The sequence below is a fragment of the Podarcis pityusensis genome, assembly GCF_964106645.2.
Source record: "Podarcis pityusensis genome assembly, chromosome: 5".
Lineage (NCBI taxonomy): Eukaryota > Metazoa > Chordata > Lepidosauria > Squamata > Lacertidae > Podarcis > Podarcis pityusensis.
In genome coordinates, this window is record NC_138032.1 from 38,015,209 (window position 1) to 38,040,222 (window position 25,014).

At 42.6% G+C, this 25,014-nt stretch overlaps 1 protein-coding gene and 1 long non-coding RNA gene across 3 annotated transcripts; one reads left to right on the forward strand and one right to left on the reverse strand.

Moving 5' to 3' along the window:
* The first annotated feature begins 2,719 nt into the window (after positions 1 to 2,719).
* On the forward strand, positions 2,720 to 17,331 carry LOC308478081. 2 transcript variants are annotated; one of them, XR_013986858.1, is made up of 5 exons: positions 2,720 to 3,480; positions 8,049 to 8,129; positions 8,535 to 8,663; positions 10,738 to 10,922; positions 17,258 to 17,331. It is a non-coding gene; the product is annotated as an uncharacterized lncRNA (long non-coding RNA). The 2 variants fall into 2 exon arrangements; XR_013986859.1 differs by having other exon boundaries at positions 2,720 to 3,200.
* A 1,320-nt stretch (positions 17,332 to 18,651) lies between these two features.
* Positions 18,652 to 23,604, reverse strand: CRYGS (crystallin gamma S). The gene is made up of 3 exons (XM_081007339.1): positions 23,359 to 23,604; positions 20,345 to 20,587; positions 18,652 to 18,994 (listed from the first exon to the last, which is right to left on the reverse strand). Exons 1-3 carry the CDS (start codon positions 23,377 to 23,379, stop codon positions 18,722 to 18,724), a joined length of 537 nt encoding a protein of 178 aa, XP_080863465.1. The 5' UTR covers positions 23,380 to 23,604; the 3' UTR covers positions 18,652 to 18,721.
* Between the last annotated feature and the right edge of the window lie 1,410 nt (positions 23,605 to 25,014).

Below are 25,014 nucleotides of genomic sequence, written 5' to 3' on the forward strand. Positions count from 1 at the left end.
TTTAATGCTGTGAAGGCCATGTTGAGGCCTATGATGTGGGCATGTCCAGCATTATAGTCTTTTTTGGTCTAAAGCTGTTTTTGTATAACTGCTGTACTGGCAAAATGTTTGATATTTGCAGATGTTCATGTAATTTTAAACTATATTCCTATAGTGTGGAGATTAACAATGGGATATAAAAGTGGATGTTGTCAGCCCTTATGGTTGCCAAGAGACTTACTTCAAGCGTGGAAGGATAAATATTTGAATATATTTTTAATGAATGCCAATTTCACGTGGATACCTATTTGGATAGCTGGAGAGCTTAAATCAACTTATATGTTTAATTTCAGCTGAAAGTATTAATGGCTGTTGTGTTCCCAATGTGAGCTGGCAGTATGTATTATTGTTGTCTGTGTGTGTTCTCTCTTCTTTTAAAATCACGGAATCACAGAATTGTAGAATTGGAAGGGACAATGAGGATCATCTAGTCCACCCCCTGAAATGCAGGAATCTTTTTGCCCAACATGAGACTCAAACCCACAACCCTGGGATTAAGAGTCTCATGCTCTACCAACTGAGCTATTCCAAGTGCCTGACTGAGCTTTCACCCCCTTCTTTGTTAATTTTGTCACTTAAAAAATAAATATTAAAAAAGGATTTACCCTTCTGCAAGGAAAATATTCTGGGGGTTCCCCCAAGCTTTTTGAAAATTAGAGTTTTCTACAGACACCTCTATATCCAGGCAACCAAGATGCATTATCATAGTATGAAGGTATATTCCAGCCAGGCAAAAGTTCTTGAGGAGGGCATGGAGAAGGGCTGGTGAGGGGTGTAGTCTGGGAAGGGGAGCCTGTGGAAGGGTCTCAAAGGCCAGAGAGACACGGAAGGACACATTTTGCCCCAAGGTCTGAGGCTTTATGATTGATAGCCAGCTTAGAAGCTGTTCCAACAGCAGTTGCTTGCATTCCCAGCAGCCCCAGCCCCACCCCACATTAACAGACCTGGATTGCATAGCAACATAACCCCCTCATTACTTTGTTTTAAGTCTATTAATATAAAAACAAATAGAAACACAAATATTAGATTCCCGACAACCTCTTATTTGTGAACTCTCTTCTGTTTATTCAGCATCTTTTTAGTCGTCTCCAAGTTTGGCAAAGAGAGCAGCACCCTCGTGTGGAAATTTGTAGCATGAACTTCCAACACATATTGCAGACATTGTCCGTGAATGGAGAATGGGTTGTTTCAGTTGCATCGCATCATATTGATTTGTTGCAATGTCATTTCTCAGATTGCTTGCCATATATGACTGAACCGCCAGACAGAAAATGGCTTCCTATAATATGGCAAGTTGAAGCTGCAGAGCACCATTCATCTGTTGTTGTTTTTTAAATGATATTTATTGAGAGTTTTAAAGTTACAAAGAAAAAAGAAAGAAAAGACAAGAGAAGGAAAAAAAGAGCGAAAGAAGTAGATAAACATAACAATTAAACAATACAGTTCAATAACCAAAGTCAAAAAAATAACAAAACACACAATGCATCTAGATCAAAAAACAAAAATACAAAAAACAAAAATAAACAAAAAATTAAAAAAACAAGTCTAATATTCCCAAATCCTTAACTTTCAATAACTTATTTCAACGACCTCCTCGCACCTCCCTTTTTTGTATTCTAGTTGTTAATTATCTCAGCAAATCCTTTCCATCTTTCACAATATTCTGTCATTTAAATTACCTTAATCTATTTTAACCTTATCTTACCCTAGAAAACCTTAAAACTTAAAACTTAAATCTTATATATACCAAATTCTTTTAACCATAACATACTCTTACATAATTCTTTTTGACATTTCTACTAAGGCCCAATAATTTCATTCCAACATTTTTCTAATACTCATAATTTTACGATACTTTTCTAAATAATTTTTTTAAACTTTCTTCCAATCTTCATTCATTGTCTCTTCTTCCTGGTCTCAGGTTTTGTCAGTCCTTTCTCATCCATCTAATCCATCAACCTGGTACTCTAATGTCCAAGGCTCTTAAGTCTTTTCCATGTCCCTTCTGCAGGTCTTCTTCTTGTTTATGCCTGCCCTTTACTTTGTCTTTTGTTGATCTTTTTCTTATTTTCTTTCCTTTCTCATTGGGGGGTAGGTCTCGGGAGGACTCCAATCCAAAAGTCTCTCAAGAGTCTCCTCCATAGGGGTCTCCTAAAAACTATCAGCAGCTTCAACAAACTACAGTTCTCAGGATTCTTTGTGGGAAGCCAGTGAGAGAGTGTGGCCTGATGAGGGCAGGGCTCAAGAAGAGCCCCAAGGAACTCAGGTTCTCCAGTCCTGCCACACTAACCTTCATATTTGATCTTTCCTTCCTGATTAAGAGCTCTGTGAACCCTTGACACTTTGCACGTTTAAATACAATGCATGTTAATACAAAAAGGGCGTAACCTTTTATCGATTTCTCCTCTGTCCCCCGGAGCCTATATAGCAATAGCAATCCATTACACAAATGTTGCCAGTCAAGCGACTATTCATTTAGCCATCAATTCAAAGCAAATCAAGTTAATAGGAATTTTGAGTAGGATTTGTAGACTACTTTTCACAACCGAGGGATGAAGGCAGATGTCAGTGAAACTTGCTCGCTTCAAGGCAGGGTGGCTTAAGTATGCCTTTGGTTCCCTCTGCTGGATATTGAAAATAGAGCATGACTATTCTAAGACATTATGGGGATAATTGGGGACTTGTTTTTTTAATGATATGCAAGCTAGGCCCATTCTGAAGTAAGGGAAGTACTCAGTGCTGGCATCAGATATCAGAAGACAAGCAATGTGTATTTATATATTGCCATAAATGTGGCTCACACACCAGTCTGCTTAACTTGTACCAGTTCATCCAGTAGGGTCAGGTATCCCATGTGGTTTGTCTCTGAGTAACTATGAAACTGCTGTCAGTGCTGCAGAGATAAATCCTACCATGGGAGGTGACTCAGATGAATGGCTTGTTGGATGGAGCAGTTGCCACAGAGGCCATTTTGAGTAACTCCTGCAGGGCAGCCATTTTGTTTGAAGTAGCTCACAGGGTCATTTTTCCAGAGTAGCTTGTTATCCTCTACGCTCGCATTAAATCATTCACCCTCTCCATTCCCATTGTTACTACTTCCAGAATACTCATGACTTATCTCTCCATTATGCCAAGGTGCAGAGACTAGCCACACTCATTTTGTAAGTGAACAAAAGTAACAAATTGCTCGTTAATTATTATTAACGACAAAGGTAAAATCAGGTAAAAGTTGGTCCACCCACTTCTGCCTCTGGCTCTGCCCACTGCTGGCATGTGGCCCTAGGTACGAAAGTTGCCCATGAGGGAATTCAGTCTTTGGTTGAAAAAGGTCCCCCATCCACATAAATTCAGCCTGGGGTTGAATGAAAGGTCAAGGATTTGTAAGACGGCATGTGTGAGGTGTGGCTGTATATAGAAAGCTTTGACTTGTACTACACAAAGGTAAATACTATACTTAAATTGATGGCTATTTCTTTAAGACTTAGGGTGTATGCAACACTTTTTCTGTCCTGCTGCAGTTCATCTTCCATCAAAAAAAATGTTATCCATCTCATTGTCTGCTGTGGCAAAATTACACAACGGACTTAATTAATTACAGAAATTGCATAGCTTACAAAAATAATTACAGAAAAATGTGACCACATTTTTTCTATACAAAGGAAACTCAATGTAAATTTGGGGTGGGGGAAGACAGAATGTGATCAGTCATGTATCATTTGCAGGCTGAAAGCAACAACAGCATCAAATATGAATCATATTACCTGCCTTGATTTCTGTTCTGGACATGGACAAATAAGTGAACACCTGCAATTTCTGCTCTTATTTATGCAAGAATTCTCTGACATCCCTATTCTATATTATAGCCTTACATCTGCTTTATTAAATGTAACTGTCATGGCTTCCTCCGAAGAATATTGGGAGTGGAAATGCAATGAGGGTGGTAATACTTTGAGATTCCTCACAGAATTATAGTTCCCAGAGATCCCTGAGGGGAGAGAAAGTCTATTAAGCCAATTTTAGTCAGTGAGGTAAGATAAACCTTCAGAGTTTGGATTGTGGGAGGATTGTTTTCTACATTCTTGAGTGCAAGATAAAGATATTTCTTTGTACTCACATATTCACTTACCTTACACTTACAAACTCATTCCTGAATTCAGTTGCTCTGAACACTGTAGCTAATACCCGCATTTTTTAAAGACATGCATTCTGCCCATGATCATTAAAGCCAGCTACTAAATGGTGTCATACTGTATTAGCCCAAGTGATACATACAGGCAACCAGAATCTGCTGGATGTTTAAACTTTTCTTTTTAGTAAAAAAAAGAAAATTCTGCATGTCCCGCTGGGACTATGCAACACTATCTAAGACACCAGGCAGAACATCTGCACACTGATCCCCACTTTCAAAGATAACCGTGCCCCTTGCTAAGCAGCCACCAGGCATCTCTGAAAAGTTACAAATTGACAACATTCAGAGGAATATTCTTCATTCCTAAGCATATCACTTACGCCCCCTGGCACAAAGCGCATCCTGTCTTATTAACGTCTTTGACATTTTCTAGTGAAGAAGCCTAGGTGAAAAACAGAATGGTGAGTGGGGGGAAGGGAGGCAATCGGTTTCCGTTAGATTACAGGAAGAATAGAGCTACAGAGATTCATTGTAGTCCCAGCAACCATAGTGTCCTTATTTATTTAAAATTTTTGTCACCAACTCCTTCATTGCCAAAGCAAGCCTGGAGCGGGTTTCATTAATATCAAGCACACAGCACATATGAAAACAAAAGAGGCGCGGAATATACACAGGTAACAAAATAAACAATGATGAACCATCAGTCCTCACCTAAAAGCCTGGGCAAATAAGCAGATCTTCAGCTGATGCTGAAAACTGGCAGGAATCAGTGCCAGCAATATCTGAGAAGGAAGGGGATGCCATGAATGAGGTGCCACTACTGAGAAGTCCCCCTCTAAAGTGTGGGGAATTAGACTCTAGTTCCCATTTGCAGAGTGTGTGGAAGACAGCCCTGGGTTGTTTGACCCTTTAGTTCTCTTTCCTATAATAACTACACAAAACACACTGTTATAAGGAACATGTAACTTGTAGCTAGTTTACTTGCAGTTGAAGATTAAATATATATACCATGCAGGTGGATGTTTCTTTTAGTTGCTAAAACATCTTACATACACTAAACTGTTACAGACTAACAAACATTTACAGACTGGCTGACATTCTTGACTCTGAGGCAGACAGCAGCACAACACAACATACTTGCTGCTCTGTTAAGACTCCCCAGATTGTTAATAACTGAACCAAATGACAACAACTGCCTCATGCACATGGCATCACTGGGCTCTACAGCCCTTTTAAACCTTAACACTTTACATATGCATTTTGGATGCTAACATTCCACATAATGTTGCCTCATTCTGGCTTTCAGTTAATTGTAGTACAGTTAAGAGAGGCTGCCCCGTAGATGATGACTCGACTAGGAGCTGAATACAGGCAGTGAGATGGCATCTGCCAGTACACTCAAGGGCAGCAGGCTAGTTTAGGAGGTATATGTCAAACCTGTGGCACACATAGCTCCCTTTTTAACAGAGGGGACTGGCTAGGAAACCCACAAAGAACAGCTAGGACAGGAGGTGCCACAGCTTCCCCCCAACCCCACAAAAATGTGTCTGCCACCTCAGGCAGTTGCCTCACTTTGCCTAACAGTAAGGTTGGCCCTGCACAAGAGATCTATAAGATCCAAGCCAATGCGTCCAACAATATGTCAAACATTTTAATACAATATCACCTATCCTTCCATCTTCAAAGCTACTCTCCATGGTGCTTGTCATGGTACCATCTTCTGAACCATGACAGGGCCTTTTTGGTAGTAGCACCTTTTTGGTAGTAGCACCAAGATCAAAGAAGCCTGATTGGCACCCTCTCTAGCAGTGAAGATATTGCACTTTCACCAAGGTGCTTTAACCAGTCTCTTGTGGTTTGTGATGTTGCTGCTCCTGTTTCTTTTAGGTCCCTGTTTTACTAACTGCCTTTTATTGCTGTGATTTTATTGTGTGCTGTTTTTAATTTCTTGTAAGCAGATTTGGGGACCTTGTTGTTGAAAGGTGGGGTAGAACATTTAATAATAAATAATACATTTTCTCAGATATCTTTTCTTTCCCCTGCCCCCTCGAAAAAGTAGGAAAGGGAAATCATAGTCTGTCTTCATAAACAACTGACAATATCATTCATTACAAAAAGTACATCTATTCATGGCCTGTACTGAGGACCTAAAATGACTGGTCGTTTTATTTGTGTGCCCAACTTTATCTATTCCAGAGACAGAGACATCCTATCTTTAGGAAGGGAGAATTGGCTCAACAGTTTTGGGGTCTCACTAAGGAGCAGTAAATTGCCAATTATTGTATTTTTGGTTCTTACATTTTTACCGCCTTGGGGAGGGAGGCACAATTTAACTTTTCTGCCTCAGGCTTGCTCAGAGGACAAGGTGCATTCCTAATGCCCAGCTTGCTGCAGTACATTTTCCCCATCTTAGAGCCGTAAATTATTCCAGAAACCAATGGTCATCCAATGAATCTGAATAGTGGGGAACTCAGGACAGACAGAAGGGAATACTTCTTTGGACGGCACCAACTTAAATGATAAAATCCGCTACCACAAAAGGAAGTGATGACCACCAATTTGGGTGGCTTTAAAAGGAGATTAGACAAATTCATGGAGTATAGGGCCATCAATGGCTACCAGTCTTGATGGCTATGGCTACCTCCAAGTTCAAAGGCAGCATGCTTCAGACGACCAGTGACTGGGGAACAGCAGGCAGAGAGGACAGTCGCACCTCCTTTTCTGCTCCCAGGCTGTCCATAGGCATCTGATTGGCTGCTGTGGAAAACAGAATCGTGGACTAAACAGGCTTTGTTCTGATCCATCAGAGCTCTTCTTATGTTCTGGAGTCTTTTGTTGCATACTCTGCATTTCTCAAATCATTCTGAGCTTTCCTCACAGCCCATCCTCAGATATCTTAACGGCTGTCACATGGAAGATGGCGCAAGCTTTTTTTCTCATGCTCTGGAGGTCAGGACTCGAACCAATGGCTTGAAGCTACAAGAACGAAGAATTTTCTGGCCATAAGAGCTGTTCAACAGTGGAATGGACTCCCTTGGAATGTGGTAGACTCTCCTTCCTTGAAGGTTTTTAAGCAGAGGCTGGATGGCTATCTGTCATGGATGCTTCAGCTGAGATTCCTGCATTGTCAGGGATTGAACTAGAAGACCCTCAGGGTCCTTTCCAACTCTACAATTCTATGATTCTATTATTCTCCCTAGGCTTGTATTTCCAAAACCAGTTTCCCACACTCTGGAGGACTCCCCAACTCCCACAATGTCCTCCTCTCAGCCACCATAGGTTTAGAATGTATCTTGTAACTGCAACAGTACTGAAGTCACTGAGGCTACCCTAACAGTCCCTAACAGGGTACTCTGAAGTTTTCCCCAATTCCAATCGGATTCCTCTTTCACTGAGTGTGATAGCGCTTTTTAAAGCCCCATGCTAGCTAGTCTCTCTCTCTCTCTCTCTCTCTCTCTCTCTCTCTCTCTCTCTCTCTCTGAATACCTCAGAGGAGCTACTTTGCTTAAAGGACCTGATCTTTTGCACTCCTCTCCCACTGAGTCTTGCTCAATTCTGTGGAGGCTCACCAATCCATTACAAGCTGCTGCTAACACATCTCTCTCCTTGTGTACACATTGCAGCCAGAATTGTATAATTAGATATTCAAGGGCAAATGCTAACAGCCATTCTCTATCCTGGCAATTCTGAAAGAATAGAAAATATATTTTCAACCTGTAGTTCACGGCCACATTGTGCATACTATAGTTAAGCTAGCAGGACACCCTACTAAGAGCTAGTACTTAACAACATATTAAAAGAGAGCAAGAGATTGCCATTGGAATAAGTGGAGATAGGCTGAATGTTGTTCTCGACCTTCCCTCTTTGTTCCCCTTCACAGGTTGCCACATGGACATTTCTAAACAGGAATCAAAAACAAAGGCAAGGACATTTTTGCAAAAGAGCTGGACTACAGCAATAGGTGAGCAATGGATTGCAAAGGCATTTTCAGAAGTCTCAGAAATATGAACTTGGACAACTTGATATTAACCTTGGACCAACAGAGATGTCCTCAGTTCAGAAGCAGAAGAGCAACAGAAATTGCCAGACTTCCAGAGATCAAAGCTATTGACATCCTTGGTATAACCGGTAGCGATGTTGAATCTATAAAAAAAGCTGTGGAAATATGGATTTATTGCCAGGATACCTCATTCTGAATGGCACGCCATACGTAGGAAAAAAATGGCAGCATCCACGCATGAGAGAGAGAGAGAGATCAGCAGGTTTAGAGGAACACCAGAGTTTGCAAAAAGAAAAAAAGCTTTCGCTTTAACCTATGAGAATTAAGCATACACAGTGAGCATAGAGTTCTGACTTTCTGTTGCAGGGGTCAAAAAATGGTTGTATGTGGAATGGCATATACGGACACAAGCCCTGGCTGAAACCCTGAACAGGAACACCCCATGCAGCAACATTTTGTTGCAGGTTCCATTTATCAGCACAAGTTCCATCACAGGTAAGTAGTTAACCTAAAAATACATCTCTGCAGGCACCTACAATGCTACTGGCTTTAGGCACCTGATCTGCTGAATATTCAGAATATCATTTAAAATTCCAAGTCAGAAAACTTTTGAGGGAAATGGCTTCCAGAGGAATAGCCACATCAAGCCTCCTGCAGCAAAAAAAAGAGAGAGTCTGGTGGCACCTTAAAGACCAACAGATTTATTATGGCATGAAGTTTTGTGGACCATACTCCACTTCATCAGATGCAGAAGACTTTAGCAAACAATTGTCTTTGCTATAGTCATTATAACTATCCTACTCACTATGCTGTTCTAGCCATGTAACAAGTGGAAAGGGACTCTCGGCAGTGGAAGGCACAAAAGTTTATAGAACAATGAGACTGATATCCCACATTTTCCCATGGTATGTTGGGTGGATTTGGAGTCCAGCCAACAAAGGTTATGGGCCCAGCACACTTCCACTGTCCAGCTCTGCTAATTACTTACTGTATGTAAGTAAACATGATGGCACTATCATTGAGATCCTCTTTCTGTAGCTTGATAAGTTAAGGGCACAAATGTAATGAAAGAGAGGGGGAGTCTTGCTGCAGGGGGAATAGTAGATAGTGAGAAGAGAGAAACTCTGTTTCCTCCTTTAAAGAAACTGGAGGTGTTTGTGCAACCTTTCATTGTTGTTTACTTTTACAGTGGTACCTTGTTTCTCAAATGCCTTGGTACTCAAACAACTTGGAACCCAAACACTGCAAACCTGGAAGTAAGTCTTCCGGTTTGCGAAACTTTTTCAGAAGCCAAACGTGCTCCGTTTCGAGTGTTACGCTTTCAATTTGAGTGCCACACTTCCGTTTTGAGTATTACACCAAGGTCTGTCAGTTTTTGCTATTTATTTTGCATTTTTGCTTTCGCAGCTCTTTTTTGTTGTTTTTGTGACTGTGTGGAACCCAGTTCAGCTACTGATTGCTTGCTTGTGTGACTGTCGTTATTGTTTATTGCTTTTGTTTTATGGATCAATGGTCTTGTTAGATAGTCAAATTCATATTAAATTGCTGTTTTAGGGGTTGTTTTTAAAAGTCTGGAACAAATTAATCCATTTAGCATTACTTTCTATAGGAAAGCACGCTTTGTTTTTGGAATGGACTTCCAGAATGAATTAAGTTTGAGAACCAAGGTACCACTGTACTTTTCGAAAAGTCACATGACCACACCCGCTCTCTTTTTTAAAAAAAAGTTATAATTGTTTAAATGAAAACAATTCAAAATTGCTGTAGGTATTATAGGGGGAGGTGAGTATGCAGCTTCCCACTGGCACCACCCAACAGACACCAGCAGTGCTGGTTTCTCTCTTGGGGGGCTTCTCCAGTGTATTGGTCAAAGTTACTATGAAACCTGTCAAGCTGTTTTGACCAGAGGTGGGCCACACACACAAATGTGCATCAGTAGCAACTCATCGACAAAACTGCCTCCAAGCCTCTGCAAAGCTTGAGTCGGCACACTCAAGGCCACGTTGCTCCAGCCCAGCGCATTTCAGCACTGGAAAAGATCCCAAGTTTGAAAGCCAATATAAACAATCATTTAGACAAAGTAGAGGGAGCAAATACAAATGCCCAGATTTTCTGCCAGGCTCAAAGAGCTCCCTGCTTGCCCAGTGGATTAAGGATGATGGAGAAAAGGAATTAATTCCTTTAGTGTAATTAACAACTGGGCCAGTTCTGGAGGATCTTGGGCTGGTAATGAACCATGGCACCACTTTAATTTCTTCCTTGCCCCACCGTCTTGTTATTAAAACCAAGAATAGGTTCCATCAAATATCCCTTAAAGGGAAAAAGGGAAAGAGAGAGGGGAATGGAGCCGGATTTGTCTCAATGGAACATGATAAATTAGACTTTGCAGGATAAAGGGAGAAGGGGCGAAGGGGAGGGCACGGACTGTGAATTTCTATATACATGCTATGTAGAGTGTGTGGTATATATACCTACATATATTCTCTTTTGGAATGACCTCCTTATGCCCCATCCATCAGCCTGGGGTTGGTTTATTCTAACTAGCAGATTCTTTTCTTCTGTCTAACAGGCCCATCAGACACAATCTGCATGCCAATTACTGGAACAGACCCCCTGATACTGAAAAATGGAAATTAGCTGTCAAGGCAAGGCATCAGCTGAGCAGCTCCGATTGCTTGCTCTCTGTCTGTGGCTCATATCCATATCCACTCTGTTCTGTCTGCTGCTCCAACAAGGGAGCCCCCACTGGAAAAAGTAATCTAAAAAAAAAAATTTTTTTCTAAAACACCTACCACACTTTATTGTTATTCGTATTAGTTGCCAACATTGGGGCACAATGTGAAATTCACCAGAGGGCAAGAGCCGTTTGGAGGGGAGAGAAAGGAACTCTGATAATTGCATTTTGGTGCTAGGCAGATCAAGCAATCCAATAAAAGGACACTCAAAGGAAATGCTAATGTAGGACAAGTGGAACAGGCAAGCAAAATGGCTTCCGCGCACTCAAATCTTACTCAGCTTCCCCCTTTACATAGTCATGCCTGGCCCAGCTGTCCTGGCATAAGTGATGGGCAATGCTCTGTATGCGTACATGCGGATACATGGAGCCTCAGTTGTCACAGCAGCAGTGCTAAAATGAGGTCTCATGAGTAGGGGTCATCATGACTTATGTGGATTCGCCCTTATCACAGGATGTTCTGATTTTGATATTACACTTTTCAGATCTTTAAAAGCAACCTGCTTGTCCATCGTCTAGTTCTGAATCGACAAAGGCCTGGAGTGTTGTTAGTGTTGTAATTATTGAAAGTTGCTATATTGTACAGTGGTACCTCGGGTGGGACGCGGGTGGCGCTGTGGGTAAAACCTCAGCGCCTAGGACTTGCCGATCGCATGGTCGGTGGTTCGAATCCCCGCGGCGGGGTGCGCTCCCGTCGTTCGGTCCCAGCGCCTGCCAACCTAGCAATTCGAAAGCACCCCCAGGTGCAAGTAGATAAATAGGGACCGCTTACCAGCGGGAAGGTAAACGGTGTTTCCGTGTGCTGCGCTGGCTCGCCAGATGCAGCTTGTCACACTGGCCACATGACCCGGAAGTGTCTGCGGACAGCGCTGGCTCCCGGCCTATAGAGTGAGATGAGCGCACAACCCTAGAGTCTGGCAAGACTGGCCCGTACGGGCAGGGGTACCTTTACCTTTTTACCTCAGGTTAAGTACTTAATTTGTTCCAGAGGTCTGTTCTTAACCTGAAACTGTTCTTAACCTGAAGCACCACTTTAGTTAATGGGGCCTCCCGCTGCCGCCGCACCGCCGGAGCACGATTTCTGTTCTTATCCTGAAGCAAAATTCTTAACCTGAAGCACTATTTCTGGGTTAGCGGAGTCTGTAACCTGAAGCGTATATAACCTGAAGCGTATGTAACCCGAGGTACCACTGTACTAGCTAAGAGTGGGAGCTGGGATTCTCATTTCAGCTAGGAACTTGCCAGGTGGACTTAGACAAGGCTCTTTTTTCCCAGCTTTGGCCTACATACACACATACACAAACACAATCCCCTGAGGCACAGACATGATCAGTGCTTTTTTTCTGGGGGAACACAGGGGTATCCATATGCCTAAACATTTTGTGAATCTAAGTTTGGCCTCATTGAGGGGCAGTATTTCAATATGAGTAGGAAAATGAGAGTACCCCTAAACATTTTTAAAGAAAAAAAGCATTGGACATAATAATACTAACAATTATACGTCAGAGCATAAATGGAGAACCTGTGGTTCCATCTATTGCTGGACTACCAACTCCCTCCACCCCTGGCCACTGCGCATGGTGACTAGAGCTCTTGGTGCTTCAAGTCCATCCTTATCTAGAGGGCCACAGCTTCCTCATCAGAACTGTTCCAAAAAATATACATGAGAAAATTTGTGTGAAGTGCTTTGAATGCACAAAAGTGCTATGCAAATACTATTATTCATTATGTAAATATTATTATAATGCCCTCCATGACTTTGCTGCTACCCCACTCTATCTCTCTGCTTTCCTATCTCTATCTATTCCTGACTGCAACCTTCTCTTCTCCAGCCCCGCCCCACCGTCAGCTATCTGAAGGTCTCCTGTGTCCTTAAACTATCATAGAGATCACTGATATTGGAGGAAGTGCTTGGGTCCTGAGCCATTTAGGGCTTTGTACACTAGTACTAACCCCTTGCATTGGATCCAGTAGCTCACATACAACCAGTGCACTGCTTTCAGGACTGGCGACACATGGTCCCATCAGGCTGCCCCACTCACCAACCTGTCCGCCACACGAGCAGCAGCTTCCGGTCCCCCTTCAAGGACAGCCTTGAAGGTGTAACAGCCCCACCTAGAGTGCAGTAATCCAGGCTGGATGTCACCAGGGCATAGAAAACTGAGGATAGTCCAGTCTAAGTTGGGCATAAGCACTCTTTGCCACAGAAGTCACCTGAGACTCAAATGGCAGGTTGACAGACTGGTTCAGTGTCTCTGTAACACTGACAGTAAAAAGAGAAGAATCCCAAGAATCAACTATAAAACTACAGGAGCCCCCTAAAGGCCAGAAGTTTGTAACTGTAGCTCACTTACGGGCATCTTCACTCCACCTGTGGTTGACATCTAATTTTAATTTTAATTCAGGCCTGTTGAATTGTAGTTCTAGAAAGTATCTATTGAAGGATTTATCATTTGTCTCCTAAAACTGCTGTCCCAAAGATCCTTCAGGGAAACTGTGGTCTAAGACAGATGTAACACTGACTGTAATGGGCTCACATTCAGGGCCCACAATCAGTAGACCATTGACTTGGCCCCACACAAAGTGAGACCAGTTCTGCCCCAATCTCCCTTTTTCGACATACACAAACCAGGCTTTGACCTTGACCTATCCTCACTCCTGGAAATGACTTGCATGCTGCTTATTTGCTGCTTCCTACTGTTTCCCACTAAAACCACTTCTCCATGCATTTGAATCCCCTGTGGGGAATGATACAGCGTCTGTAGATTGATTTGGAATCAAACATTCCCTAATAAGAAGGGAGCTCACAGTGTGCCCCTCAGTCATAAGGGGAGCCAAGTTCAGCTGTCTCCCATCTTCACAACTGAAATGACAAGACTTGGTGTTACACCCCAATTTGGGGTTATTTTAAGAGTGAAAAGCAGTTAACAAATCTTATAATAAATACCACATGCATATGAGCCAACTGAACGCTGGATCAGCTGCTAGTCTGACACCCTTTGCCATGTTTCAGGTTGTTTGTTTGCCTGATCTTTTGTTTGCATGTTTCTGAGCATGCCTGCACTTATTGCTTTATTTATTATATTAATATTTATTGTTCTATAGAACATTTTTAAGTGCTGAGCTCCTCTGGAGAGGCTGGGGGGGTGGAATGTGTCTTGGTACCAACATCGTAGGTCCCAACCTGTCAAGGCTGTGCACAGACAGCTTTTGCGAACTTGTAGAACCGGTTTCTTCATAGTTTGATCCTGGAGAGGAAGAGGCATGTTTAAACTAGAGCTGAGTCCAAGTTTCCCAGAAGAAATTTTCCAGAGGTTTTTCTTTTCTACCCACTTCTCCCACAAAAGGGGACATTTTTCAGGATAGTCTTCAAATATTCTTTGCCTTTGAAGCAGGGAATGAAGCTAGGTCTGGGCCATTTCAGTGGTTGCAAAATGGTGGCTGGTCTTTGGGCTTCGTGGATGTCCCATTACCCCTCCTGAGAAAATGTTTGAGAAGTTATCGTCTCCATGGAGTATATGCTGCAGAATGGTTACCTTTCTCCTCCTAGAGCGCAGTTTGTGGCGCCATTTTAGCTCTAGCTTAAACTGAACTTGACACTTCCTGCCCAGTGCCACTTTATACATGCCCCTAGTGCAGCTGAGCCAATTTCATATCATCTGCGTGTCACGATCCAAACATGTTGCCCGTCACCTATCAGATCAGTTGTTCTCTTCCTGATTTCAGTGGCCTACAGCCCCCTTCACTCCATTCATTCAAATCACTATGTTGCCACTTGAAACCATCATTGGGCTCACACAGCTACAATTCCCGGTATTACCTGGGGAAAGGGATTGACTGCTAAACCCATCTGGAAATTGTAGCTGTGGTACACCTTGATCATCACACAACATCCTAGAGCATGAGACTATTAATCTCAGGGCTGTGGGTTTGAGCTCCATGTTGGGCAAAACTAGACGACCCTTGTAGTCCCTTCCAGCTCTACAATTCTATTACAGTGGTACCTCGGGTTACATACGCTTCAGGTTACAGACTCCGCTAACCCAGAAATAGTACCTCGGGTTAAGAACATTGCTTCAGGGTGAGAACAGAAATCGTGCTCCGGCAGTGCGGCAGCAGCAGGAGGCCCCATTAGCTAAAGGTTAAGAACAGCTTCAGGTTAAGAACGGACCTCCGGAACAAATTAAGTACTTAACCTGAAGTACCACTGTATTCTGTGACCACCTGCTTTCCACAACCAGACGGAAGCAGAGTTCCTCACTCTTGGCCCTATTAGAGTGTGCATCCTACTTGGCCAATCCCTAATTAATACAGTATTCACAAGGGTTGTATTATTGTAGCTGCTGACAAGCATCACATACCCCTGCCTCATTGCTACATAATAACCTCATATATCAAACTGGAAGAGACTGCAGGGCCCTTGCTATAGAAGTGCACACTTTATACACTGAATATCATTATCCAAAGTCCCCCGTTCCCTTGCTTGATATGCAAAAATTCTTAGGTTCCCCAGAGTACCCGGCAAAGAAAATGCCCACCCAAAATGAACATTTGTTATTTTCTAAGACTTGAGGCATAACATAACCGGGGAAGGGGTGGAAGGGGGGCATTGAAGTCAGCTTATCCAAAGATTTCATCAAACTGTCTCTGTGGGTGAGGAAAGAAGAGAAAGGGTGGCACCTGGTGGCAAAGAGGTGAAGCACATCTATTCAAATTAGAAAAGAATTGGGAATTCTGCATTGAGAGTGCAGGAAAGAACTTGGGGCGTAACCTGGGGTGCTTGGTAAGGAACCAAACATGTCTAATTGCTGCTTATCTCACTGGACTGTAAGGCTGGCTAACTTTCTCTAGACTGCAGTTCTTAACTGCAGGCAAAGGAAATAAAGCCAGTTTAGAATATGTTCTTTAAAGCAGAGGCGGGAAAACTTTTTCATCCTAAGGGCAGCATTCCTTTATTGGCAATGTTCTGGGAGCCACATCCCAGCAGTGGATGTGGCCAGAATATAGATTTTAACCTCTGTCCAATAGGCTACTTTCTATACACACTCACATACACAGATTTTCACTTTGTTGAAATATGGCAACCCTAAAGGTAAAGGTAAAGGGACCCCTGACCATTAGGTCCAGTCGTGGCCAACTCTGGGGTTGCGGCGCTCATCTCACTTTATTGGCCGAGGGAGCCGGCGTACAGCTTCCAGGTCATGTGGCCAGCATGACTAAGCCACTTCTGGTGAACCAGAGCAGTGCATGGAAACACCGTTTACCTTCCCACCGGAGCGGTGCCTATTTATCTACTTGCACTTTGACGTGCTTTCGAACTGCTAGGCTGGCAAGAGCTGGGACTGAGCAACGGGAGCTCACCCCATTGCAGAGATTCGAACCGCCAACCTTCCGATCGGCAAGCCCTAGGCTCAGTGGTTTAACCCACAGCGCCACCCGCATCCCTACATGGCAACCCTAATTAAATGTAATTGGGGAATTTTATGCAGAGCACCTGCACAGTACACTAACCAACTGATTAGAAGAGGAAGCCACTTTGGCAGATGAACAGGTAGGGTTTGAGCAGGATAGAACCACTGTAGATTATTGTTTGGTTCTAAACCATTTGGTTGATAAATATGGGGGGGAAATGTCCAGGGGTGGTTTGTAAGCAGTATCCATTGACTTAAGGGCAGCATTTGATTCAATTTCGCACATGAGGTTCAGGGGGGCGGGACTAACTGCATCAACTGTAAAAAGACTCCTTTTTCTAATTAAAAAATTACACCAAAACCAAGGCTTGTAAGAGTTTTAATGTATTGGGGCTTGGCCTCTGGAATGTGGTCAGCTCAACAAAAATATGTGGTCGAAAAAGCTATGAGTAGTATTAACATTTTAATGCATTTCTTCCAAATGAGGTCATGATTTTATACCTGCTCTGCTTGAAGTTCTTAAGGCCAAACCTTTACCTCAACTGTTTCATTAGATTCAAATTTGGGTGAGCCTTATAAAACCCACTAGAACTTCTGTGGTCTTAATACCAGTGCTTTTTTTCTGAGGCGCAGGGGTATGCATAGCCCTAAACATTTTGTGAATCTAAGTTTGGCCTCATTGAGGGGCAGTATTTCAATATGAGTAGGAAAATGAGAGTACCCCTAAACCAAAACTGTCAACTTTTCCCTTTTCTTGCGAGGAATCCTATTCGGAATAAAGGAATTTCCCTTAAAAAAAAGGGAAACGTTGACAGCTATGCCATAAACATTTTTTAGGGGGGAAAGCACTGCTTAATACCTTAAGATAAATGTTCCCTGTACCAGGATGTGTTTTGAATGCTGCTCTGTGATTCAAAGCTGGTTTTCCCTCCATTTCCACACAGGTTTGGACGAGGGCATTTAACTTTTGACTCGAGTTGAATTTAGCCACTACTGCCTTGCTTCCTTTAGTTCTGCCTGATTCCCACAAAAGCAGCTGAATGAAAGCCGTCAATTTAAGGTTATGCCTTCTTGGCTTTTCGCCACAATAGTTACTAAGTTTTACGTCTCGGTAAAGCAAAACACATATTGAAGCAATGCCTGTTTGACACTGAACAACAGAGCAATCTCTCTGCAGTGAGAAAACTTCATCCCTGCTATGACTATTTTCTAACTAGTCCCCTTGATACAATGGCACCTTATCTATGGAATCTAACAAATCTAAAATATAGAAGAGCTTTCTCAAGTGCACGACTGAATGTGCTTCCTTCAGCAATACTTGAGAGTGCTTTTATGAGAAGCCCACTCTATAATTGTACACGTCCATGTTGAGATGGAAATTCTGAACTCATGGGTCCATATATTGTTATTTCATTTATTTATTTATTTTGCTTTTTGTACAGAGACTCCAGTAAAGAGTTAATCACCCCACTATTATTATCTAAACTGGGGTGTTCATCTGATCATTGCATGAAGCTTTAAAGGTACTCCTGGACTTCTTTGTCTGCTTACAGTAGACTAAGTTAGCTGGAAAGACTACAAACTTAAATCAGTTTTATTTCAATTTAACAGACGTGCTGGCCAGGGCTAATGGGAGCTGCAGTCCTCTTTACCCTGACTTCAGACACCTGCAGTATAGCTTTTTTAAAAACTCACCTTCTTTCTGTGATTCTCAATTGTTTTTAACTGTTTTTAACCTTGAGTTTTAATTGTTGTAAGCTGCCCTGCGGCTTTGGGGATGAAGGGCAGGGAGTGCATTTCAAATCATAATAATCCAGAAATCTGAAGAGCGAAGGCTGGAGAAGGTTGAACCAATTGTTGGATTATCATGATGGAAATTACAGCAATTCTCAGAGTTGTTAGGAGACCTCTATTTCCCTGACAGAGCTACGGTTCCTAGAGTGGTTTAATAGTCAATCCCTGTTCTCTTAACAGACTAAAATTCCCAGGATTCTTTGGGGGAAAACCATGACTGTTTAAAGTGGTGTGATACTGCTTTAAATGTATAGTGCAGGTGGGGTCAAAAAGGGAAATGGGAGGGAATCCTGAAACCTTTGCCCTCCGACTCCCCTCAGTTTTAGCCAAACCGTTAGGAATATCCCTTTTAAAACAAACAAACAAAAACAGTATTCTATGGGCTGTCATAGAAAGTAAAGGGACAAACTTCATTTCTTCTCCACCCCCAATAATTTGAGCAAAACTCAAGTTTCCTTGTGAATGGATGTTGCAGAGATTAGTCATCTTCCTTAAAGAAAACACACAGACACACATTTTTACTATGAATGATGACAAGCGGAACTGAACTTACAAGTGCTTTATTTATGGCATCAAGTCAGCTTTCATGTTGGCTTTAGACTTAATGCTGCCCATTACTCTGCAATACGGCGGAAGGACTGGACCACTGGGGATGCAGAACCCCACTCGACAGGTTTACTATACTCTCCTCTCTCCAGAAGATACTGCCTGCCACGGAAATTGGGGTGTTCGTAGAAAACCCAGGCCCCATCCAGGACTTTGCAGGAGTGGATTTCGCGCAGGTGAAACTGATCCATGACAGAAGGGCAGTCTTCTGTGGATTCATGCATCTGGCCACTAAAGTCACCCTTCTCAAAGAGCTGAATTTGGTATTTGCCTGCACTGGGCTAGAAGGAGGAGGATGGAGAACACAACATGTTATTGAGGAGCTGAGCAGAGGCTGTGTACAGTTCAGACTGCAATTTTGGATGGAAAATAGACATTACCCAATAAAGCAAAGAATGTATTGTGGCTGCAGAACCAACCACCACTTTATGTGTATTTAGTTATCTTTATTATACTTTTTATACTTTCTGTGAGACCCCTGTCAGCCAGTGCCCCCTAGCAAGAAGCAGGAAGGATCTAATTCATTACCAGTTATGAGTATAGAACAGGGATTGAGAACTTGTGCCCCCCCCCAGTTGTTGCAGGACTCCAACTCCCATCATCCCTCACCAATGGTCATCCTGGCTTAGCCTGATGGGAGTTGGAGTTCAACTTCTGGGAGACCACAGGTTCCCCATCCCTGTTGTAAAACGACATGGTGGGAATTGCACAGGAGCGGCTTGGCCAGTGCAGTGGAGATACAGCAATAACCTCCCAGAAGCAATGTTGCTGCTGCTTACTGGAGGAATGAGGCAATGGTAAAGTTGGGGCTGCACAGGTGCACTGGCAAAGCCAATCCAGCACTCCTGTCAATGCACTGACAGAGTTCTTACCTCATCATCGTTCTGCCTCCTTCCTTCCAGTAAGCAGCAGCGGTGTTGCTGCCAGGAGGCTGTTACTGTCACCCCTCTGGGCAAGCTGTTCCCAATATGGCATATATTACCTTTAATATCCTATGGCATATCAGACTCCAAGGTCCCATGCGACATGAATTCTGTTAACTATGCTTTATAGCCTACCAGAACTTTTGCAGACCCAGGCAAAAGGCTCTATCAAAAGAGGTGAGTCCTCCAGCACCATCCCAGCCTCAAAAGCATGAGGTCAGGGATGATGGGAGCTGCAGTTCAACAATATCTGGAGGGCACCACCCTGACCACTCTTGCTTTAGGTGGATCAAGTCATAGACATCTGGTTGGCCGCTATGAGAACAGGTTGCTGGATTAGATGATGGGTCTTTGCTTTGATTCAGCAGGGCTCTTGAAAGCAAGAAAGCTTTCACATTCTTCAATGCAGGCATAGAGAACCCATGGCTTTCCTTTTGTTGTTGAACTACAACTCCCATCAATACTTACCATGGGCCATGCTGCTTGGGGCTGATGGGAATTGGAGTCCAACAACATCAGGAGGGCCACAGTTTCCTCACCCCTGTTTTAGTGTTTATCCATGTTAATAACATTAGATACAGATACAGTGTGAGGATCTGTGTGTACTTAAAAAAAGGGGATACTTATAAATGAACTTGTCTCAAGTGTCAATATCCCATTTGCCCAGATTTCAGAGTTAAACAGAGAGGAAGGAAATGTCCGACTTACTAGCTGAATAGATTTGCATGAGCTGACGCGGTCATTTAGGCCCATCCACCGTTGATATTCAGGATATTCCCCATGAGTCAGCACGTACATGTTCCCTGCAAAGTTTGGCCGCTCATAAACAACCCAGGCACCCCCCTCCACACGGATAGAATTGCAGCGGCTCAAGTCAGTGTGGAAATCCAAACAGTCCCTGTCAGACTCATAGCGGCGCCCCTGGAAATTCTTGCCTTCGTAGAAGGTGATCTGAAACACAAGCAAAGTACAAAAGGAATCATGCTTCCACTGGACATGGTGCAGCTTGGCTAAAATTACATGGACACGAGGGATGGGAGCGTATATCAATTTCAGTTTCTCTCCATTACCTATTTTTCCCCAAGCTTAACTCCAATTTGGCCCATATCTGCATCAGTTTCCAATTTCTTTCACATCTGCATGAAAATTTATGGAAAATGCATCCTCTACAATGCGCATTTTACATGCAATTTTACCTCATTTTTTGCAATTTTCCTGACAACTGTTTTGAAACTATTTCTGTGCACTGTTTTGCTTGGAGAACTGCGTCACAAAATTTGGAGAAGTGTAAATTTCAGTTCAAATATTGATATGCATTTAGGTCAGTTTGAATTAAATTTATTTCCTATCCCTAAATAACAAGCTCCACTAGGAATTCCTCTTCCATTTTTAGGTACAAGAGAGTTGCGCAAGAGTACCTGTGACTTAGTTACCTTAGGTGAATGCCAAGGCTCATAAACAACCCAGGCACTGTTCTGTCAAGCTGACAGAGCATTTAGGCAAAAAGTACCCTGAGTGTCAACAGGAAGTCTATGGTAATGTTGCAATTAGGTTAGCCAATATTACAGCAATAGGTACAGATGACATTTTGCATTTCTTATGGATGACATGACTCTCTTGAGCTCACAGCATTTCCTTACTTAAAAAATGTATAAACCACCCTTCATCCAAATGTAGATTTCAGGACAGTATGCAAAGAAATGTAAAATTACAAATACAGCATACAACAAACCAACAGCACAATAAAGTTAGGAGGAATAAGGCTATTAAACCTGCTCAAAATGCCAAAATTCAAAATGCCTTGCGTTAATAAAAAGGTTGTGACCTGATGCAAAAATAATATATTGTCAGTAGCAGATGTATGTCCCTCAGGAGGGCATTCCACAGTCAGGGAGCCACCACAGATAAGGCCCTCTCTTTTGTATATGATGTGTTTCACCTAAAGATGGAACATGGAAAAGCACCTCCTCTGACATTCTTAGAAAATGGGCAGCTTGGTAATGAATCCTATCCTGCTACTTCACTCAAGGGCATCACACTGAGCACCAGAGGGGGCGGGGATCATCAGTTCAGTTCAAGACAGGGGAACTCCAGGCTACTTTAAACACCTGTTCCTTTCAGAATGTGCATCAAAGCCAATTCACACAAACCCTATTTGGACAACATATCCAGGGACAGGAACATGAGGAGGGAGAGGGAGATCACAGCTGTCCCCTCCTCCAATATGTTCTATCTGAAGCAGTAAACTTATCCTTCGCACATTCAAACCGTACAAATATTCAGTGGGTACACAGATTGCTGTTTGGGGGAAGTGGTTGTGTGGGGAATACATTTGCACCCGATTCTCTGCATGAATCCTGCAGCAGAATCCCACCACTGGCCCACCATCTGCTAGCACCACCCAGCAGAGCAAACAGAAAGCAATTTTCTATTAGCTCTGCTCCCACCAGAGTCTACCTACTGGACCCCTGACCAAGTACCAAAGGTTGTAGCTGCTTGACACTTCAGAGGCAGGAAGTGTTCTCCATTCTTGGTCAAGCCTCTTCTTCTTAAATTAGAAGAACAAGAATCTAAAGGTCACGCAAAACAATACATTTGTATTTCTGTACTTCATTGTTTGTACAAAGACCCGATTAGGCAATCCCTCAGTGAAGCAGTGTCATAACTTGAAGAACAAGCAAAGCTTCCTTCTGAGAGCTTATTCTCCTATTATGAGTGGTTTTGCAGTTTGGCTTGTTAGTATGTTGCGAAAGAAGATACAATTGTGCCTATGTGACCTTCCAAATTCAACAGCTCTGGTCATGCATCCCCAATATAAGAAACTCACTGCCTTCCAGATTTTGTTAGGCTCTAATTCCCATCAACCCCAGCAAGCATAGCCAATGGTTGGGGATTATGAAATTGTGGTCCAGCAATACAATGGTACATCGGGTTACAAACACCTTGGGTTACAAACATTTTGGGTTACAGACTCCGCTAACCCAGAAGTAGTACCTCAGGTTAAGAACTTTACCTCAGGATGAGAACAGAAATCACGGGGCAGCGGCGCAGCGGCAGCAGGAGGCCCCATTAGCTAAAGTGGTACCTCAGGTTAAGAACAGTTTCAGGTAAAGAACGGACCTCCGGAACGAATTAAGTTCATAACCAGAGGTACCACTGTATGTGGAAGATCGCAGGTTCTCCACCCATTTTATGCCTTCTAAGTAAATACAAATGTAGAGCACATACGAAGATACTTATTTCACATGCAATATGCTGCAAGTTTATCAAGCTGAGTTGCATGTCCTCTGCAAGACTATTGATTCTATATGTGAAATAAAGCCGCATTTAAAAGAAAAGCATGCCACTAAATCCATGTTCCTCTTTATTCCTCTTCCACAGAACAAACAACAACAAAGGAAATAAGCATCTCACACTGTCTAATGTTGTCATTTTCAAATACTGATCTCAATTTGACAGAATTATATCTGCTGGAGCTGCTACAAGGAAAACTAGGAAAGTCCGCTAATTATTCCAGGTGTTTGTTTATTATCTAACCTGGCACGTCTTGTACGTCTTCCACTAGTAATGAACCACCTGCCTCCTTAAACAGGGAGCCACTCAAGGATCTGCTCTTTTCTTGGTTCTGCCAAGCTGGCTAACAATGCATTCCTGTTAGAAGAGGTTCATTTTCTTGCAGACAATGAGTGGAAGAGAGGCATCCTGAGACCAAACATACTTACCTTGCTTCCAGTTTTGGACATGATCAATGTGGGGTGCAAATATTCCTGGAGGAGGAGGTGAACTAGAAGCAGCTGCCAGAGCCAGAATCAGGAAGCCTCATTTTATAGCGAGCTCATTTTTAGACTAGACATTCGCTTAGTCATGAAAATGGAATCCAAAAATTGAGTCAGTGATTCTGAGGCTATTCATCTGTTCTAGAAAAACAAACAGGATTACAAAATAAAGGCAGGCTTCATTGCTCCTTTTATTTTTCGGCATTGCCTGTTGCATTATCAGGTTTTGAATGCTTTGCTGAGTCAGAACACTGAACTCCTGTCAGAAATATTCAAAATAAAAAGTGCTTGCCCTCTAATAATAATAATAATAATAATTTTATTATTTATATGTCACCCATCTGACTGGGTTGCCCCAGCCTCTCCGGGCAGCTTCCAACCAAGTATTAAAACACACAAAACCTCAAATATTCAAAACCTTCCTGTACAGGGCTGCCTTCAGGTGTCTTCTAAAAGTCAGTTGTTTATTTCCTTGACATCTGATGGGAGGGCATTCTACAAGGCGGGCACCACTACCTAGAAGGCCCTCTACTGGTTCCCAGGAACCTCACTTCTCGCAGTGAGGGAACAGCCAGAAGGCCCTCAGAGCTGAATCTCTGTGTCAGGGCTGAATGCTGGGGTTGAAGACGCTCCTTCAGGTATACATGCCCAAAGCTGTTTAGAGCTTTAAAAGCCAGCATGAACACTTTTGAATTGTGCTTGGAAACATACTGGGAGCCAATGTAGATATTTTAGGGCTGGTATTGTATGTTCCCAGCGTTCGCTTCCAGTCAGCAGTCTAGCTGCCGCATTCTGGATTAGTTATAGTTTCCCAGTCACCTTCAAAGGTAGCCTCCACATAAAGTACATTGAAACAGCCAAACGGGAGATAACCAGAGTACCACTCTGGTATGTACCATCTTAGTGGAGTGGGCCAACACTCCCAACCCAAATTTGACATGTATAGCTATGAGTTCAACTACAGAAACCCTACAGGGGGACTCAAAATCTAGAAAACCACACAACTCCTCAACCTTGTATGAGTCAGAAGGTAAACTGGGGAACATTAGCAGAGGAAGAAAAGTGCCTTTGCTTACGGAGAATCCTCTGAAAGACAGCTCAAGGGGTATTTTATTGCTTAAGGGTATCTATAAACTGCAAACTAATAAGGTATATTGCAGCAGTGTGTTCCAAAATACAATAAAAACCATTATTACCATTACCAAAATACAATAAAAACCGGTTACGCAGCTGCAAGCTGAGAGAGAAGGACGCAAAATGCAGCTTGAATCAGATGGTGTTTATGAATTGTAAATATGCTACTTTTGAGCAAATAAAGTGCTACTAGAAAGAAGAAACGTGTGGGACTTGTTTTACTGCCCTTTCAACACGGACGCTGTGCAATTCTGCTAATTGCTTTACGACCTGCAGAGGCTCGCAGGGGGAAGTGTGCTGGACGCCAAGAATAAAGCAATAAATCTACCTAACAGAATAATAAAGTCCAGGAACAACATTGGATGTAATAAATTCTCTAAAAATGTTTGATGAAACAAAAAGGCTTTCAGCAAACAAGAAAATATAAAAAATGTGCCTGTCTGATTTCATTAGGAACAGTGTTTTAAA

Excerpts from the sequence above, each read along its gene's own strand:
- CRYGS (XM_081007339.1), bottom strand. The coding sequence starts at position 23,379 with ATGTCCAAAACTGGAAGCAAG. Across the intron at positions 20,588-23,358 it reads TGTCCAAAACTGGAAGCAAG|ATCACCTTCTACGAAGGCAA; the intron begins GTAAGTATGTTT and ends CTTGTGTTTCAG. Across the intron at positions 18,995-20,344 it reads CATGCAAATCTATTCAGCTA|CCCAGTGCAGGCAAATACCA; the intron begins GTAAGTCGGACA and ends TCCTCCTTCTAG.